This window comes from Gymnoscopelus braueri (genome assembly GCF_963280865.1).
Source record: "Gymnoscopelus braueri genome assembly, chromosome: 15".
Taxonomy (NCBI): Eukaryota; Metazoa; Chordata; class Actinopteri; order Myctophiformes; family Myctophidae; genus Gymnoscopelus; species Gymnoscopelus braueri.
In genome coordinates this window covers 22787155-22806090 of record NC_137620.1, presented here as the reverse complement: position 1 = coordinate 22806090, position 18936 = coordinate 22787155, and the positions used below count along the sequence as shown (strand labels likewise).

Below are 18936 nucleotides of genomic sequence, written 5' to 3'. Positions count from 1 at the left end.
ATATAATTGACAACCACCGCAGATCTTGGTGCACGTACAGTAAGCACTACACAAGTAGTGAAAATAGCCTATCTACAAGCTCACAATGAGGCGTACTGTGTTGCGTTGTGAGCTTGTACATCAGCAATTTTTGCTTCTTTTTTTTTACATTGAAAATCTGTCCAAAATATGGACGCCACGCCACAGGGAATGTGATTAAATCACACTTCCCTCACGAGGGCATCAACCTCAGTACTCACAGATAAACCAGTCACACCTCTAGGCCCATCTTTTCCTGTGTCCCCAGGGGGTCCCCTCGGGCCGGGAGGGCCCGGCGGCCCTGGGGGGCCGGGCGGCCCAGCTTGGCCTTGATCGCCCTGTGTAGCAACAGAAAGAATATGTATCCTCATTAAGATAATGTGGCCTGAGATGCTGACAGTATGACAACCATAGAGAGGATGGACTGAAATTATCAAGTGGTTGGCATGTGGGGCAACAAACATCCATTTATACACAGCAGAAATCCTTAGCATTAATTTAAAGGTGCTATATAGACAACATTTAGCCACTAGATATTGCACTACACTCCACATCACATAGCAGTTTGTGTCTCTTAAGAGTAAAAAAGTACCTTCCCAAAAGACAACGGAAGACACAGGGATAACTGGCAGCCCTCAGCTTACAACAGTAAACAACAAAAATAATTTTGGACCTGATAAAATTATTAGAATGATTAATTTCATAATCAAAATAATGTTTGGAGGGAAAGTGATACTTTTATTCCACATCCTTTTAAAAGCTCTGTGGATGTATTATTGTCTTTTTATTATTTGTCTACACACAAAATGTGAAAAAAAAAAACATTTTTAAATTAGCACTCAGGATGTTACTGTGTGGCATGGAGGCAAGTTGGTATGTCAGCGTGCTACAGCTGAAGTTAAGTGCATGGCTGTTGTAATTGATTTGATTTATGGCTAAAATGTTGAGCCCTTCCACAAAGGGCATTCCCAATTGGAATTAATGAGTTGAATAGTGCTTATGCTTACACTGACTTAAAAATCATTTGTCGCCACAATTTGTCACTGTTGGACTTCAACAGCATGGGGTGAAAATAATAGATTTGTGGTCCATTAGCGTAATGGGTTATAAGGAATATACTCCAGTAAGAAATCATTCATGGTGACTGTAAGTGCTACAAGCGGCTGCAAGGCTATAATTCATTTCACCATAACACAAACGTAAATAAATACAATTCTCCATATGTTTCCAAGACTAACTTACACTTGGTCAAACGACAAAAAAAACGTTCAAGTGAAATGTGCCTTTTGTTGTCATTCAGCAAAGTTTAGATTAGCCTTGAGAGTCAGACGATACACAGTGAAACCCAGTGTTAATTTGCTCATTTGTAAGTCAGAGAGTGTACAACTGGAACCAAATGGACCATTACGGGTCCATTTGGTTCCATTTCTCTCAGAGTTAAATTAACACTCAGGATTACGCTGTATAGAATAGATCATTTGAAAAGTTTTTCTAAAGGCTTGCATGCAAACTGAGAGGAATGGACGGGCCAGGAGGAGACATCAGTAGACAGTAGACACTTGGCAAGATGGAGAGAGAGAGAAGAGTGAGGACACAGCCACTACCTTAATGAGCCGCCTCTTTATGAGCTGCTGGTCAGCAGAAAGAAAGCCATGATTGATCTTAGGGAAGACCATCTGAGCAGGTGTGTGAGGTCAAGAGGTCGTAGTTCAGAGGTGAGAGAAGTTGGGCAGAAGGATGAAGACCCCAGTAGAAGAAGAAGAGGAGGAAGGAAGCCAGTAGGTGAAAAAACAAAACAAATAGAATCTGTTAGAGAGGTCTGTGCCCTCTGAAACCCAATTCAGCGCCTTCACGGGCGGACGGAGAAATACACACTTTTCCACCGCGGAGGCGGTTTGGTTCCGGAAGTCTGGACTTGGTTTTTGGAAACCAAAGCCCATAATTACCACCTCGGGGGTGCTGGGGCGCCACACTGGGCTCACAGAACCAGGAAAAATGGGAATCTCTCCTCCGCTGTGAAAGCGCTGTCATCATCACAATAGCACGCGCTGCAAAGTCAGACCCTGGGAGCGGCACACTCAACATGGGCTGACCTCCTGAAGGAAGGTCAATTTTTTAACCTGGTTCCTTTCAAGGGAAATGTCCCTCTAGTGTCCACTGAAATGATCCAGAATCATCCCTCATTTCTGACGCAAACATCCAAGTTCAAATGGGTGGTGTGAAATCAAAAGTCATCGCAAGTGTATTTAACACAAACCACAGATTCAAAGTTGGAAGGTGAATTGTAGCTATGAGCTAATTTTGAGGTTTATTTACTTTGGTTGCTCAGTTAATATTCCGGTACTTCCACTTATTTTTTAGAATCAATGGATATTAGCCAGACGCCCAGACCAGGCCTGTGTTAGTTTCGAGTGTTGATTCTGGTTCCAAACAGCTACCCATTTACCGGGTTATAAAAATCTACCTTTGCTTTCAATGGGGCTCTTGGCATCTACTGCCGGTAGCAGTGGGGAAGAGCATTGATGATTGACTGGCCATGATTAATTGGATGGGGTTTCTTGCCTGGGTCTGCTCTATCATCAGGCCTTGCAGAGAGAACCTGACAGTGATTCATTTACTCCCGGCATGTGCCGCCCTGGGGTCGGACTGAGCGGCAGCGAGGCTGCTACCACCACCGACAAACCTTGACAGTGAGGATCTGATTGCTGTGCAAAGCAGCCAGCGTAGGGAGACCGGGCAATCCCTATAGGGGCAAACAGCAGAACAATGCACAACACACGCATGACATTCCAAAAAAAAAGAATTATAAACAAAAAAACACATTACTTTAAAAAGAGGACCATGTCAAGCACCCAAATTCCATTCCCGTTATACCAACTTCAGGATGTGGACTGGCCCAGCGTTTTATAATGGTGTGCCCACAATGACTTGGATATTTTATAAAGTTTTTCAATTATTGGTTGTAAACCAGTGGGAACAGCTAAATGCTGTAAAAGGGTGAGATTTAAAATGAATGTCATGGAATTGTCAAATGCCAACAACACAACAAACTTTGCTGTCAAGCAATTAGTTTTGAGGGTTCTCGCTGACTCATGCCAAAGACATTTCAACTCAGACGCAAACCGAATTGTTCATGCAAAGATGATTAAAAAATAATAACTCCCATGAATACTGGAACTTGCCACTTCCTTTTTCAACACTTACCATTTGAATCTATCCAAGTTCACACTATACCTCGATTTTTCCATGTTGCTAACCTATGCCCCAGGTAGGGTGTTAGATTGACTGCACAATGTCCATATGACAGTTGGCTAAGTAGCCATTTCCTACTGTATTACAAATAGCGCTGTTTGAGACAAGACAGAGCACTTGTTAAAATGATTACAATAGAACTATAGAACAGATGATAGCTATAGTTATATAGCAAAAGAGGAATTCAGACATTGACTGGAAATTCAATCAGATGGTTTCCCATTTCCTTGTCAAAAATCATAATGACAGTTGTGATCCACTCGTGAAAAATGAACCATGAAACCAACACACCATGCATTGCTTGTTAAGGGAAGAATAGTTTATAGATGAACGCTAACTCTATAGTCAGAGTCCACTATACACCACATTTGGTCACAGATGGGCATTTGTATGTTCTGCCTGGTTAAACACATTCCTGTAATTTCCATTGACCCTCATCAGTCATTTTTGGGGGGAGACTGTCTATACTTGATGACAATATGAATATATTTGGAGAAATATTTGATTCCGGTTTCCATATGCTATATAACGTGAGGCCACTTACATGACTGCCAGATGCTACAGGCATAAGGAGGGTTCCTAATACAGACGAGTGTTTTACAGTCAATCACGATTTCATGCATATGTTCAATAAAACATGAATCCGTAATATTATACAAAATATTGCTTATCAAAAATTGAATGTGATGTTGCCTATCTGGAGAAAAATGCATGTCACCCACGTTGGCCAATTCTGCAGATGTTCCATTAGCTCAGCAGCAGACAGTTCAGCCCTCGCGCGGGAGAATCGGGTTTGAATCACGAATTGCCAGGGCACAAATGTAATGCAAATTGCTACAAATGCATAGGTGCATTTGAATTATATTTTTTTCATTTTGTTTTGTAATACTCTTCTGAGTGCATTAGGTATTGGGGAGATTTTAATGAGTACTGACTGAGTATTATTGTGCACTTATAATGCTTTTCCATAGTTTAATTCACAGATGAATGCACTGGAATGAGGCCATCGTTTATGTTACCCATAATTCAAAAATCATGGCTCATTAAGAACATGGTATTCAAGGCACTGGCTCAACTTTGCAGCATGAAAGACAAGAGGATTCTCTTACACTGCAGACAATAGCCACGCTGTGTGTAACTGGGATTGCCACACAAGTATTTCCCATCAAGTTATTTACAACCGCAGGCATCTTGAAGACAGAAAGGGAGCCGGGCACACAAGTGCTGGATTAGCAGGAGGGGGCGAGGGGGTCGGGTGGGTGGTGCTCGACAAAGCAAAGAGTCAGGGTATGGAAGTTTAGTGTTGCTTGACCCTAATGTGCAGACTGGCAAATGTGACAGCTCGGCATGGGCTTGAGACAGCTAGCTTTTTTTGGACTGGTTTGATATATAGAGTAGATTCACAGCGGGGAGACAGTGGATCTTGAGGAATAATCCCCCCCACCTTTCACAGCATGCCAGCGATGTGTGTAAACTCTTGTCATACACTGTCAGCTGGCTCAGCCACGGGTTTAGCTCTCATCGACCTAGCTGACACCACTGGTGCATGTTCGAGTTTTTGAGGGGCGCGACCGAGCGGGCGGATGATCATCTGACCAAAGCAACCAGCTTATAGCTTCTCCCCTCACTATAGGGGAAGAGATCGCTTAGTAGCAAATAGGTGTGGGTTTAGCTGTGACCCTGCATGGTCTCTCTGCACTGATGTACAGTGTATTGTTATGGGTGACAATGGTAATGACATGGTGGTTGACAGAGAATCCTAACCATTCACAGACTGCTGTTTTGTTTCTCCCCGTTCCAAAACGGATGTTGGTTATGTGTTTGCCTGCAGCGGGATGACTGTGACCGTAGTAAACAAAAAACCCATATATGAGAACAATCAGAAACCGCTTGGCGTGGAACACTGGCCAGATCCAATGTCGCTGCCACCACACTCAGCGCATGCATGCACACACACGCACACTCCCAGGCACGCACGCACGCACGCACACACACACCAACCGCTAGACTGTGCTACCCTAGCACCCCGCCCACATATTCCCAATATATGGATTTGATTATCTATTCAGATACATATGACTTAGTGTATTTAAGAATGGAACGATACATTCATTCCCTGCAGTTCCCTGTAGTGGTGGAAAGTAACTAATTACATTTACTCAAGTACTGTACTTAAGTACAATTTTGATGTACTTTTACTTTACTTGAGGATTTCCATTTTTCAATACTTTATACTTCTACTCCACTACATCTCAGGGGTAAATATTGTACATTTTACGCCTCTACGATTATTTCACAATTTTAATTACTAGTTACTTTGCAGATTTAGATTGTAATTACAAAACATACATTAACCACATAAGCCCTATTTTGTACTTTAAAACAGCTTGTGAGCTTGTAGATCAGCAATACTTTTAAACGTTTTGATAGACATTCATACTTTTACTTTGGTACTGTAAGTATACTTCTGTACTTTTCTTGGTAATGTGGTATTGCTACTTTTACTTACGTAAATAATCTGAGTACTTCTTCCACCACTGGTTCCCTTTAGGCTTGGCGACCACATTGTCAAAACTCATCTAAAGTCAAAATTTATTTCAGGGCTTCTGATTTCAGACAGCAGGATGTAAAGTGCGTCTTTGTTCGTAGTCGTGTACTGGAAATTGAATAATGGCCGTAACATTTTGGGGGACGATTGCAAATTGGTCAAAATCCCAAGATCTGAACTGAATAGGTAATGCCTGTGTCCAGTGCCAAAGTACTGGACAAACCTGGACAGATTGATTCATTTTATCTCAAGGGTTTCCTTTTTTACTGAATGGCCACCCAGGAATTCACAAACGCCTTTGTATGACAGCTGTAGCTGGTGCCATTCTTTTAAAAGACCACACACCTTCGTCACTGGTTGCCATTGCTAGTATACACCAGCCAATTACAGTACATCTTCAAATGGGCACTTGAGCAGCGGCCACGCAGTTGTTTGTGTAAACTCGTCAATGTATTATTTGCTGCCTGCTTACCCTTTGAACTTTCAGTCATACCTTCGACCTTTACACTGACTAACTTGGTGACCCTGACATATGGGGAACATGGAAGAGTAGAGACCGTCTGTAAGGACATTCTGGTGGCCATGTGGTGATTGTTGTCAAACCTCGGCACAGGAAATGCCAAGTGTTTCTGTTTTGATCCCCTTGACCCAATAAACGCACACACACACACACACGCATGCACGCGCGCACACAGCCAGACAGACAGACAGACAGACAGACAGACAGACAGACACAGGATCTGTTGCACACTATTTTTGCTGTAAAATCTAGGGTGAACTTAGATTTTCAATAAGACTTGATATGTCTTCTACAGCTACATTGGCATTTTGAAATATTGAAATAATGCAAATATTGACAGTTTGCAAAACTTATATTGGTTGCAAAACTTACATTTCAGTCCCAGTACTGACTTGCACAAAGTCAGTACTGGGACTGAAATGAGCCTAGACTTCAGCTAACAAGAGTCAAGGTTAAGAAGAAAGTCTCCTATTTCACCTTCGTTCATTAAGGAAATCTTCGTAATGCCGTTCCACTACATTTACCTGCTAATCTAATGTGCAAAGTCAATATGCTATCCCGAGAATATAATGTGATTTGGTGGTGACCTAGAATGGTTATATGTCCCCGAAGCCCTTCAATGCACGCTTGTGTGCGCGCACTCGTGCGTGTGTGTGTGTGCGCCTAACAGGCACATTTTGCATGTTAGGAGACATGTTTTCAATAATTGGAGTTTATTGAAATTATCATCAATTTATTTATATAATCTGTAAACTAGATAGGATCGGGTTGCTGTCTGGTACATATTTTTGTTTACACCTGTTTCCAAAAAGTAGAAATATTGTCTACATTAACATGGATGAATCGGTTAACTCTTTTTAAAAAAGGCCCATCATTTACAAATGATGGGCCAAACCAAGACATCCTATATACAGAGGTGTGTGTGCAACAGGGGAAGCTGAGAGATATTACTTTCCAACTCATTTACCATTATTCAGTCTATGCGATTGTAATGATAATTCAATATATTTAGCATAATCAGAAAATACTCTCGTAGGAGCGGGGAGCTCAAAAATATTACAATAGTGTTTGTGGACCATTGGGCCATCAATCAAAGGGCTGGTTGGCTGTCATTTGAGGGGTGTAATATTAGATCTGTGTCTTATTACTTGGAGACCACAAATCACATTTTAGAGGGTTAGTGACTTGTGAATCATATCACATAGTGGTTCAATGGGCTCAGCCAGGTCAGGCCAAGTTGGAAGAAAATACGGGGATAATCTGGTGACGTCTGGGTGGGCTTGATCAGCACAGACGAGGCTTCGGATAGAGAGACAAACTTCTCTGTTCTGTCTGCTCTCTGACCTCCGTGCACACTCTGCCCTGGGGGAAAATCAATTACAGCCACTCTAAGTGACCATGACCCTTTATAACGTAACCTGGATGATGGTGACGGATGCAGACAAAAATCAGTGTGTGTGTGTGCGTGTGAATTGTGTCTGTGCACATTTGCTTCCATGTGCCCATGTGCTTTTTGTGTGCGATTTCAGTTAATGCAATAAAGTTTAAACAAACACGTGCAGTGGTAAAGTGTGTTTTGGAAGAGAGCTAAATTTTCAGCCTTCAGCTGTGGAATAAAAAAAAAAGAATGGCTGCTCACTCTGGCACAAATCAGCTCGCTCACTGCAAGGCTCTGCGAGTGAGATGGAGTAATTCATTTTAGAGTTTGTCAAGCGAGGAAAAGCATTCACATCATCATCATTCAGAATGCGCGCTTTTATCGAAAATGTCAAACTGGCGAGCTGGAAATGATTAAAGGGCTGAATGTGCCGCTTTGCGTCGAGATTTGAAGTGAGTCATAAGTAATTACAGAGACATGGATAATACTTAGGGTTTGATTACAGCAGATATTCTGTGTTATCACTGTACCAATACACACTGGTGTGCAGGCCCAAGTATTCTTGAACATTTCAGAGAGGGGGAAATAATTTAGCAACTAGGGGCTCAAAAAAGAGATTAATATTGCATCTCAAAAGTATACCATCCCATGGTTTTCTAAGGTATTTGCCCTTTCGCAGAGCCACTCTTGATTTAGAAATGGAGTCGTGAAGTGCTTGTTGTGTTTGGCCAAAGGGGAAAGAACAGTATCCCAGGAATCTCATGCATCTCAAACCTTTTACCCACAATTCTACTGAGGGAGACATGCAGTAACACCAAGTTGCATTCGCCAGCCAATCATGAGAGGACAAGAAGTCAGTATAAACCACATACCCGCGGTCCCTGGTCGCCTTGATCCCCCTGCAAAACGGCAGAAGGAATTTTTAGTCTTGAAACACAAGGATCAACCAGACACTCAATGTACAGTACAGCACACGCCCACACATGCGCTCACATTCTCTTAATGATCGCACGCGCACACACACACACACACACACACACACACACACACACACACACACACACACACACACACACACACACACACACACACACACACACACACACACACACACACACACACACACACACACACACACACACACACGCAGAGTTGAACTGTAAAGACACTAACACACAGAGAGACGCACACCAAAATCATAAGGGATAATTCAAAACACATTGATGAGGAAAAATAATACAGGCAGCCTCAACTATTCATTGCGGTTGAGAGTAAAATCACTTATGATAACACAGACTGACATGAAAAGGGTACATGGGAGAGAGGGTGATGGTGTTGGGTTTAGTAAAACATACTGTACTGTAGGCCCACTTCCCCTGACAGATCCCTAAAAAGATTTCTCCCCTGCCTTTCTGGAGATTTGGAAAACATCTCTACGTACAGAACAATAATTCACATAGTGGCCATTGTGTTTTTTCATGCAAGATTGCGTGTGTTTGTGAGTGAAATACATCATGGAAACAATGTTGGGCAGGGTGCTAATTACCACCTGTGTGTGTGTGTGTGTGTGTGTGTGTGTGTGTGTGTGTGTGTGTGTGTGTGTGTGTGTGTGTGTGTGTGTGTGTGTGTGTGTGTGTGTGTGTGTGTGTGTGTGTGTGTGTGTGTGTGGGGGTGTGTGTGTGTGTGTGTGTGTGTGTGTGTGTGTGGGGGTGTGTGTGTGTGTGTGGGGGTGTGTGTGTGTGTGTGTGTGTGTGTGTGTGTGTGTGTGTGTGTGTGTGTGTGTGTGTGTGTGTGTGTGTGTGTGTGTGCACGCGCACGTGTGTGTGCGTGCGTGCGTGTGTGAACGTGTGCTTAGGATGCTTTTCCCCAATCAGCACTTGAAGTGCCAACCTGCTGCTGAATTCCCAAGGTGTCCAGAGTTGGGCTGCTTTTCTAAGAGTTTTGATTGGGTCAGATCACACAAAATGTTGTCCTTTTTATTCACCACACTTAACTTTCTCTATAAGCAGAGTTTTGCTTTAACAACATCTGTAAAATGAGCTGATAAAAATAACAATGTACCACAGCTGCGAGTTTTCCCTCAAACAAGTGAATGTAATGCCTGAACAAAGTCCAAGTCTTGGTTTAATGAGAAAATAGTTGTGAATGACCATAGGATTGATGTAAACTTAAACAGTGGACTTTATTCAACTTGGGTGGGAGAGGGAACACAGTTGTTTCTTGTTTGATCAAATTGTGGATGAAGAGGTTCAATGAGAGGCAAGAACATGGTCCCGGTTATGAAGTATCAGTTATTCATTTACTTGTGTGGAAAAGTGAATCTACTTTTGAGTAAATCTAGTTTTCTAAATCTAAGGCATGCTCTCGGGATGGGGGAGTTTATCATTTCTGCTTTTGATAGACACCAAATGCAGAACATCCCACTTTTCTTTTTACAGGTTTCAGCAAATCAGTATTGACTGATTATTTTTGACCAGAGAGCTTGAGAAAAGCAACCAACAAATGCTAGGTAGTTAGTTGTGAAAGACTGTGACAGTTTCTACAACTTTTTGCCATGATCAAGCACTGAAAGAATAGTACAGTGTTTTAAGGCTACAGTATGTTCAGACTGGCAGCCCAAATCCAATCCAGATTGGAAACAGTTTGGTTAATCAAGTCTGAACAGCAAAAACAAAATCCCCCAAAACTCCATGGAACACTTAAAAATGTGTCTTAGTCTCGACACTCGGACTCTGAAGCCGGATTTACACTTTGTCACAGAAAATAGACGATCTACAGACTCACAATCCCAGGTATCGTATACTATAACAGATACTGACGTTTTAGCATTACCCATGCCTACAGTATGTCATTGCAGCGTTATCACAGCAACCAATGAATAAAAATCAAAGCATGTGGATCTCGAGATACACATGGAAACAGTGTGGCTCTAATTTGGGTCTCGGACTTCATGTGGCCAGCCTGTGACGTCAGTCGTCTATGAAGTATCTATGACGTACAATGCCAAATGTGGGCAAGGTTTCAGCCTGATCAGCGCCCCATTGACTTCAATTATAAAATGAAAGTTACATTTTTCAAAAAGTATAAAAACATAACAGTTCTGTGGCCTACTGGCAAGTGTACACATGATGATGAGGCGCTGATCAGTTCCGTGGTTTGCGAGATTAGCTCCGTACACACAGACAGAAAAACATCTAGACCTCTTATAAGGCTAGCCTCCTGCAGAGCCACGTAGTCTAGGACCTGGCTAAGATATGTATGCACTTAATTTAGGAGAGATTATCTCAACTGTTCTTGGCTAATATGACCCCAAGGAACAACTTAGGAACTATGAGAAATTCTCTATCCGGGGCGAAATACTCGGAAATGACCACGCCCCTTTTAAAATGAACGCTACTTCAAAGATGGCTCTATCTTCTAAACCGTTTGAGCTACAGATTTTCTGAGGTGCTCAAAATGTTCACAATACTCATGTTTAGTGAAAAATAGATAAGTGTAAAATGTAAAATTTTATATTTTATTACAGAACAGCTAAAAACGGTCAACTTATTACAGTCCAGGGCCATAAGAATATATTTGCGTGAATCAATCTAAAAGCACCAAATGTGTCCCAGATATAACCCTGGGCATGCTCTGATGATGTAGCAAGGGTGCCCGAGCCAGCAACCTTCGGGATCATCATAGTGGCCAAATCCAATATGGCCGCCACCTGAAAAAGGTTTTGGCTATGTTTGAACCAGATGAGCTACAAATGCAAACGTGGTGTCTAAATCATGTTTTTTGACAATTAGAAACATGTTGGAATGCTTATCTTCATGATTTAATTTATCTAGAGGACTCTAATGTGCATATCACATATATGGCCACTATGTTATGAAACAACCAATGTATCTTACATATGTAATTTTATTGAAACAATACAATGATTTAGAGTAGAACTCATTCCTAATTATACAGCTACAGCTAGTACAGTATGTGCAACAATGCACAGCATACATGTAATCCTATCATAGGATGTATAGAATTTGAACAATCTGTATTATTGTACATTGTACATAATTGTCTTGGTGTTACAACAGCAACAGAACTGATACATACATTCAGCATGTCAAAAGGCCATTACATCCCAGATTTCAATATGTTGGGCTGGTATTGGGACTCCATGACTAAGACTTGGGAACGTTACTGGACCCATCTTGCAGATGCCAGTAAAGCTTGCACCATCCTCCTCCACCGTGGCTTCAAAAGTCATGTAGTGGACATAAAGCAAATTATGCAAATCTGGAGTCTGTTGCACCTTGATATAGAAGTTGTATGATTAGAACCAAAAAAAATCTAATTTAAACATAATATTGTTAAAATTCTATACACCTTTGACTAGTATGATATTATTCAATTTATACTGAGCATTGCTCTGCATATACTGTACTGGCTGTTGCTGTATAATTTGGGTTCAACTCATATTCTATTGTTTCAACATCTGTACACAGGTTGTTTCTTTTCTTCAGTTTGATCTTAACTCATTCCAACAACTCTACACTCAAATCTGGATGAAACTTTGTTACATAACATTTTTGATATAGGCCATATTTGTAATAAGCAAATCAGAGTGCTCTAGATGGCTTCAATCAATAATATGAGCATTCTAATGTGTTTTTAATGTTCAAAAAGTATAAAATAGACACCAAGTTTGCAAAAATGAAGAAGATTAAGGGAAGTAAAACTATTGTCAGATAGTCGCCATCTTTGAAATATGCAAAATAGAGGTCCAGCCACACCCAGTCATAAAGATAAGCATTCCAACATGTTTCTAATTGTCAAAAAACATGATTCAGACACCAAGTTTGCATTCATAGCTCTTCTGGTTCAAAAGTTATAGACAAAACCTTTTTCAGGTGGCGGCCATATTGGATTTGGCCACTATGATGACCTGTAGGGTTGCTGGCTCGGGCACGGGTTTCAAACATGAGTATTCTGAACATTTTGAGCACCTCAGAAAATCTGTAACTCCAACGGTTTAGAAGATGTTGGAATTTTAAAAAGGGCGTGGTCATTTTCAGGTATTTCGCCCCGGATAGAGAATTTCTCATAGTTCCTAAGTTGTTCCCTGTGGTCATATTAGCCTAAAACAGTTGAGATAATCTCTCCTAAATTAAGTGCATACATATCTTAGCCAGGTCCTAGACTAACGCCATAAACAGATGGGATGATGTCCGGCAGGGTTTTATGCTCGAAGTGCAATCGAATTCATGCTTCTCTTCGTGATCTATTTAGTTCCTACAGCACAATTCTTGTTGATGTCATTGACAGCCTGTGAAAAATGCTTGCACACCCAATTTCATTCCCAGCCTTCAAATTGTCCAGTAGTAAATTCAAGGCATGCACATTCTTTTAGATATCTGGTTTAGGAATGAGCGAGACAGACTGAGCCACTAATTTCCACTGTATGTAAACGGTCAGACATCATCAACTGTGTAAATCAAGGGACCTTGTGTTTTTAATCTGCCATGGTCACAGATGGGTCCCCAAAGTCGTGCAGACTTATAAAGAGACAGTGTGGTTATCTTTGCATGCCTGGCCGCTGTTTTATTGAGAAATGCTCAGAAAAGCATTTGAGGACTTAAGTTTGGGCTCTCGTGTAAGGTTGATGATGTACGGTGCTGTGAATTTGTGAACAATGTATGTATTTGTGTGGGGACAATACAACAAATACATTGGAGAAATGTGTCAGGGATTTCGTGATAATGATTTCTAAGAGCATTTCAATATTTACAAAATATCTCAACAATCCAACACACAGTCATGACTGCCAGTTAGATAAATCAAACTAAAATCAAACTCATAAAACTCTTACCTTGTCACCCTGTGTACCAGGAGGCCCCTATTGAGAGAAAAGGAGAAAAATTCAAATTTATTTCAGCAGTGGTTTGGGGAGACATAAGATTCCTAGCCACGCCAAATTATATACTGATTGCACCAGGAATGTCACAAACAACATGTTAAAAAATCCAGTGCAATCAATCACGCAAGTGAACCGGGACATTTACAGAGTTGCCACGCAAGGCATGAATAGCGCTAATTTCATTAATTTTATAATGTAGTTTTGGACATTAATATTCTTAACACGGAACCACCGTTTCATGCCATATTGACTGCTAGGCTTATACAAACACACAATTAAAACAAACAACAACAAAATGAGACCAAACGAACTCCATGTTTACTCACAGGCACCAATCCAGTAATATCCAACCAAGTATTGAGGCAAGTACATCGTAAAAACCTGCTCTGAATCATGGAAACACTTATTTTTTCAGTTTTTTTTCTTCAATACACCACAGTTTTTGTGAGGTAATTGGCTGTTCTGCATTCCAATGTCTGTCAATCAATGGGCAAAGGCTCCCGGGTGGGCCCTGTAAAAGGTCATGGGTGAACTAGAGTGTTTGATGGGGGGGTCCATATGCTCAATAATAAGGCTAATGAGCTTGTGTTCTAACCCAATATTTTAAACTTTCAGTACAAGGATCCAGCATGCTTGGCTTTCTCCTTCACAGAGGCTGTGATCTGGGGGGAAAAGTTAAAAAAGCTTGGAAAATATGCTATTAGATCAGTGTTAGTGGGGTAACCACCTGCTTACTGTAGCAACGACGATCCTGAGATCAGAGATGAAGAAAGGCACTCTAGCATTTTTATCAATGTTCATCCACATGTTCCTTAATGTTGTTATGACAAAAACTATATAACAGTTTTCGTGGTTCAAAGAAAAAAATCATGCATTAGAGCATCATTTTTTTCTTTGTTTATGTAACAAAGTAACAGGTCTTACCAACAGTAAGTATTTAATAAAAATAGGTTCGGTTTGTGTCCATATTTGACCTCTACCCCCCTACACACACACACCCACACACACACACACACACAGCACCGTTATCCTTCAATTGATGGTATTAGAATAAGATCTGTGTTTATAGGCTGTTCCCAGTGTACAAGTCCAATGACCCAGAATAGGCCTGTACAGTCAGCCTCTGCGGTACGCTGGCACTCAATCCAACAGTATGAAAATGGAAGCACTCCAGAGGTATTCCAGCCACTCTCCTCAGCCAAGTAGTACAGAACGCCACACTGGGGAAAGTGGGCGCCGGGTGGGTATTTTCTGATACGTAACTACCTGGTCATTGAATGTGCGTACAGCTAGTGCATTAAATGCAGTAGTGTGCGTAAATCTCATGCTGTTTTGCCTCTGGGTTACCACAAAGTCGTGACCTCATGCAGCGCACACACGGGTATGCTGTGTTTTTGCATGCTCCCATCCAATGCTAATCTGGGGCAGCTGTGTGGTTGTGGTTGATAGGTGTCTGAGTAACCCAAATCCTATCGTTATTCTACCCAAATCCCCTGCAGCAAGAACAGGGTACAGGGTAGACTAATGCGAGTCACAGGGGGGCTTATGGGAAATGTAGTTTGAATCAAAGTCTCTCCCCACACATAATGTGGTGGTCCTGTGGTGTTTTCTTGGCTGGTCATTTAGAGAGCCATAATACACTTGTAAACACAAAATGGTGCCATTATGAAAACGTTATTTACGATTACAGTCCCCTGAGGGTGAATCACAGATTGGGAGGGATACTGGAAACGATTGTGACTTCTGACTTCAACACAAATCTGGAGCCAGAGGCTTTGGATGGTAAACAAGTTTCCAGCCTGTTTCTCCAACAGGAATGCAGCCAAATGGGTCAACACCATGTAACAGTACTGACAAAAATTGAGCACAACAACTGTGGTTGATACAGCAATATTGTGAAGTCTACAATTTGGAATCATGAAACAAACAACTAATTAATATGGATAGGGGGAGATTCATTTCTAAAATGTTCATTTTGAAAAATGATTTTGAAATAATTAGTAATAATTAAATAGTATCAGTATTTATTGTCACTAACCTTACCTTTTTTGTTGAGAGTCGTCAATTGATGCATAACTTTAATCCTGAACATACTGTACAGCTATAGCTGTAGCTAAAAAGTTTATTTTATTTCTAGCATTAAACTGCACATTTTTTGCTCTTTTTATTACATTTAGCTGAATGCATTGTTAAACAGGTTCTGGCCAGCAGAAGATAGTGGAAAGTAATTTAACAGCCCTCACTTAGATGACTTGAGATTTCATTATATATTCCAATTTGTTCATGATATCTGTGTGTGTGTGTGTGTGTGTGTGTGTGTGTGTGTGTGTGTGTGTGTGTGTGTGTGTGTGTGTGTGCGCACGCACACGTGCGTGCGTGCGTAAATGCGTGTAGACAATTCTTTTGATGGAATGTAATTAGAAAGCACAGAGTGTTGAACTTCCATAATAGGGCAAAAGAACATGATATTTTGCTTACCGTTGGAAAGAAATGAAACCAGGAAAATGGGTCCACATGCGCTCACTATATTTCAACCTATTTTTGATTAAAAAAGATGTTGGAGTGATGATGAACTTGTCAAAGTTGTTAAGCATCCATGCTTATAGTTTGGCAAGAGACGGGAGAGCTGTGATGTACTAATATATCATGTTCCCATAAATAGCAACCTTCACTAAATCCATGAAGCATCTACAGTATGAATCGAAAACGGAAACTTCACAACAGTTTGATTTGTGCTTCTTCCACTTGGCATGCTGCTTCGAGTACACTGAACCATACCATATACTGTATGCTCCATCTATCAGGCTTTTACCCAGAGAAAACACATAAGAGTTTTTTGCCCCTCCATCTGGTAGCAGTACATCTGGAAGTGCTTCCACTACACAGCCTGCACCTGCTCATTATACAGCCCATCACTTGCACATCATTGGGACAGGCAGGCATCCACTGGAGCTCGTCCAAAACAAGGTTTGGCAAATACAGTGATGGTCTTTCATAGAGACAATTAAACAGTCCTCCAGCTATGAGACTATATTGGGAAGGGTTAAAGTCTACTTTGGGATATTGCTAGGGTGTGTATAAGTCAATGTAATCTCTGCAGGCCTGTCGTTCCAGCGTGCCCCAGAGGAACGCTTTTAATCAGCAGTTGAGCTTGTTAATTGCATCCTTTACTGCTTTCACGCTGCCTTTTATTCATGACCGGGCACCCAGTAGGCATTCCACGGCTCATCGAGCTGCTTGTCTCGCTATAATTCTTCTCAACATACAGTGTCCTACAAAGTTATATAAAGTTCATTTACATCTCAGACTGTAAGGGTCAATTCTTTACCCCCCCGCCCCCCCCCCCCCTCGACTCCCCCCCGGAGTAAAAAAAACGAACAAAAACACACTACATTTTACTTTGTATATTATGGTCTCGAGTATGATCTCGATTATGCAGTGTCTAGGATGTCTATGATCTATGATGCATCTTAATGTCTTAGTATCTCATGCGCATACCTGCTGCTGATGTGGACCTACCGAAGTGTCACCACCTCGCACCTTATGTCTAACCTCATGACATGTCTATGTAGATATTTTAGATGTTTTGCCTCTCCTTGACATGTTTTTATTTTAATGTTTGATCCCCCCCCCCTCTTTTGTTCTTTCTGGAAATAACAATGGACCTTGCACAAAAAAAACTAATTTCATCCACTTTTTACACCTGTAAACTGTGATGTGACAAAGTTGACCCTGAATCTGATTCTGATCGACAACAAGAACAAAGGTCTAGGCACCGATTATAGACCAGTGGGTCCAGGCTTTTCCAACTGAAACTAGGGGCATGTGAAAAAACATCAGACGATCCGGGCACTCAGGAGTAAAAAGGAGGAACAGACTTTATTAATTAAAAGGCAACTGCCAACATGTTTCGACCTCAGAAGGTCCTCATCAGGGCGAAAACTAGAGGCAATCTACAGTAACTCTTAGAACTGATCAAAATGTTATGCAACACGTTGACTGTAAGCCTCACATTGCCCACTGCTTGATCTTGGGCAAATGTGTGGTTGTGCCTGAAAAATGGAAGGAAACCTCAAAACTTTTTAGGACTGATCTAACTCTCAAACCTCCCAAACTAGATGATTTATGACAGAACTTGTGTTATCTTCAGATTAATGCCGGACCACTGCATCAGTCTGAAAGCTCTTCCCTGTCCAGATACACAACACAACTCCCTGCTGATCTGAAGCCAAACCGTGGCCACTGTCTCCGCCGGTGGCCCTGAAATGAGCAGCTGGTTAAAAAGAGGAAATCCTTGGCACCCATCAAAGAGTGTCGAGATGACAGATGAAAAGGTTTGCGAAGTGGAACATGAAACGCACAAAGAACAGAGGCCAAAACCACAGACAAAACTCAAATCTGATAATGTTACATATGTCATTTTATATCACTTTGAAACAGTGAATGATGTTCAGTAAAGTCATTGTGGTGCTTGTTCAGTTAGCCTTGATTTGATGTCCTTGTGCAGCTGGTTACCAGAGAGTTGAATTATAATGTGCCGTTTTATCTTTGTATGTGTTGTGATTGCCTGAAATAGCTAATGAAACCATTGTGATTTATTTTTTATTTTTTTTTAAATTATAAATGGACTGCATTATGGCAATGTGTCTGTAATTTGTGCAATTCAACAAACAATCCCTAAATAATTGGTTGGATTATAATTGTTTCTCCATTTTTCCCTTTGTTTTAATTCTTATTAGTACTGCAAGAGGCAGATCCCTGTTGCACAGACCTGTAATCAACCAAGCGTGACAGATTAATTCACTATTATGACACAGCACTCACACTGAGTGACACTGAAAAAGGCCTCGCTTCTTTCAGCCTCATTTTCTTCTTCTCCGCCGGGGCGCTTAGCATCCATATTTCACTTGCCTATTCTCCTGTAATTTTCTCAGAACATGATGGATGAAAGTTTGACAGCACTCGCCTGACTCTACAGTGCGACAGGCCTGGATCACTTCCACTAGTTTCGCTGTTGTTGACATGAGCAAAAAATCATTCTCGTGGGTTTGGCCACGAGATGCCGGGGCGTGATCCTCTGAGGCAATCCCCCTAATCCAGAGAGATGCATGAAGCTAGGAGTGAAAGATCTGCATCTGACTTCTGTCTGGACTGAGCTGTGCTGATTTTCATCGCAGCGACCTGTTAAACGTGTCGAGATCCAGCAAATCAATCCATCAAACGGCGCTTGCGTCCATGTGATATGAAGCTGTGCCAACTCGGCTGGCTGCAGTTGTCGTAGCCCAAACTGCTGGCCACATGGAATCAATCACTTTATC

The 18936-nt window shown here is 41.4% G+C and overlaps 1 protein-coding gene across 2 annotated transcripts in view; it reads right to left on the bottom strand.

Annotated features, from left to right (window-relative positions):
• col25a1 (collagen type XXV alpha 1 chain) overlaps positions 1-18936 on the bottom strand; it is a 202396-nt gene that overhangs the window by 60063 nt on the left and 123397 nt on the right. Inside the window, exons 4-7 of one of the 2 annotated variants that reach the window (XM_080452033.1) lie at positions 13571-13597; positions 8589-8615; positions 2702-2761; positions 240-356 (exon numbers count right to left, since the gene is read on the bottom strand). In XM_080452033.1, coding sequence (XP_080308159.1) covers positions 240-356; positions 2702-2761; positions 8589-8615; positions 13571-13597 — 231 coding nt within the window. Of the gene's footprint in view, positions 1-239; positions 357-1622; positions 1695-2701; positions 2762-8588; positions 8616-13570; positions 13598-18936 lie in introns of both variants that reach the window. The other variant, XM_080452034.1, reaches the window with a different exon arrangement.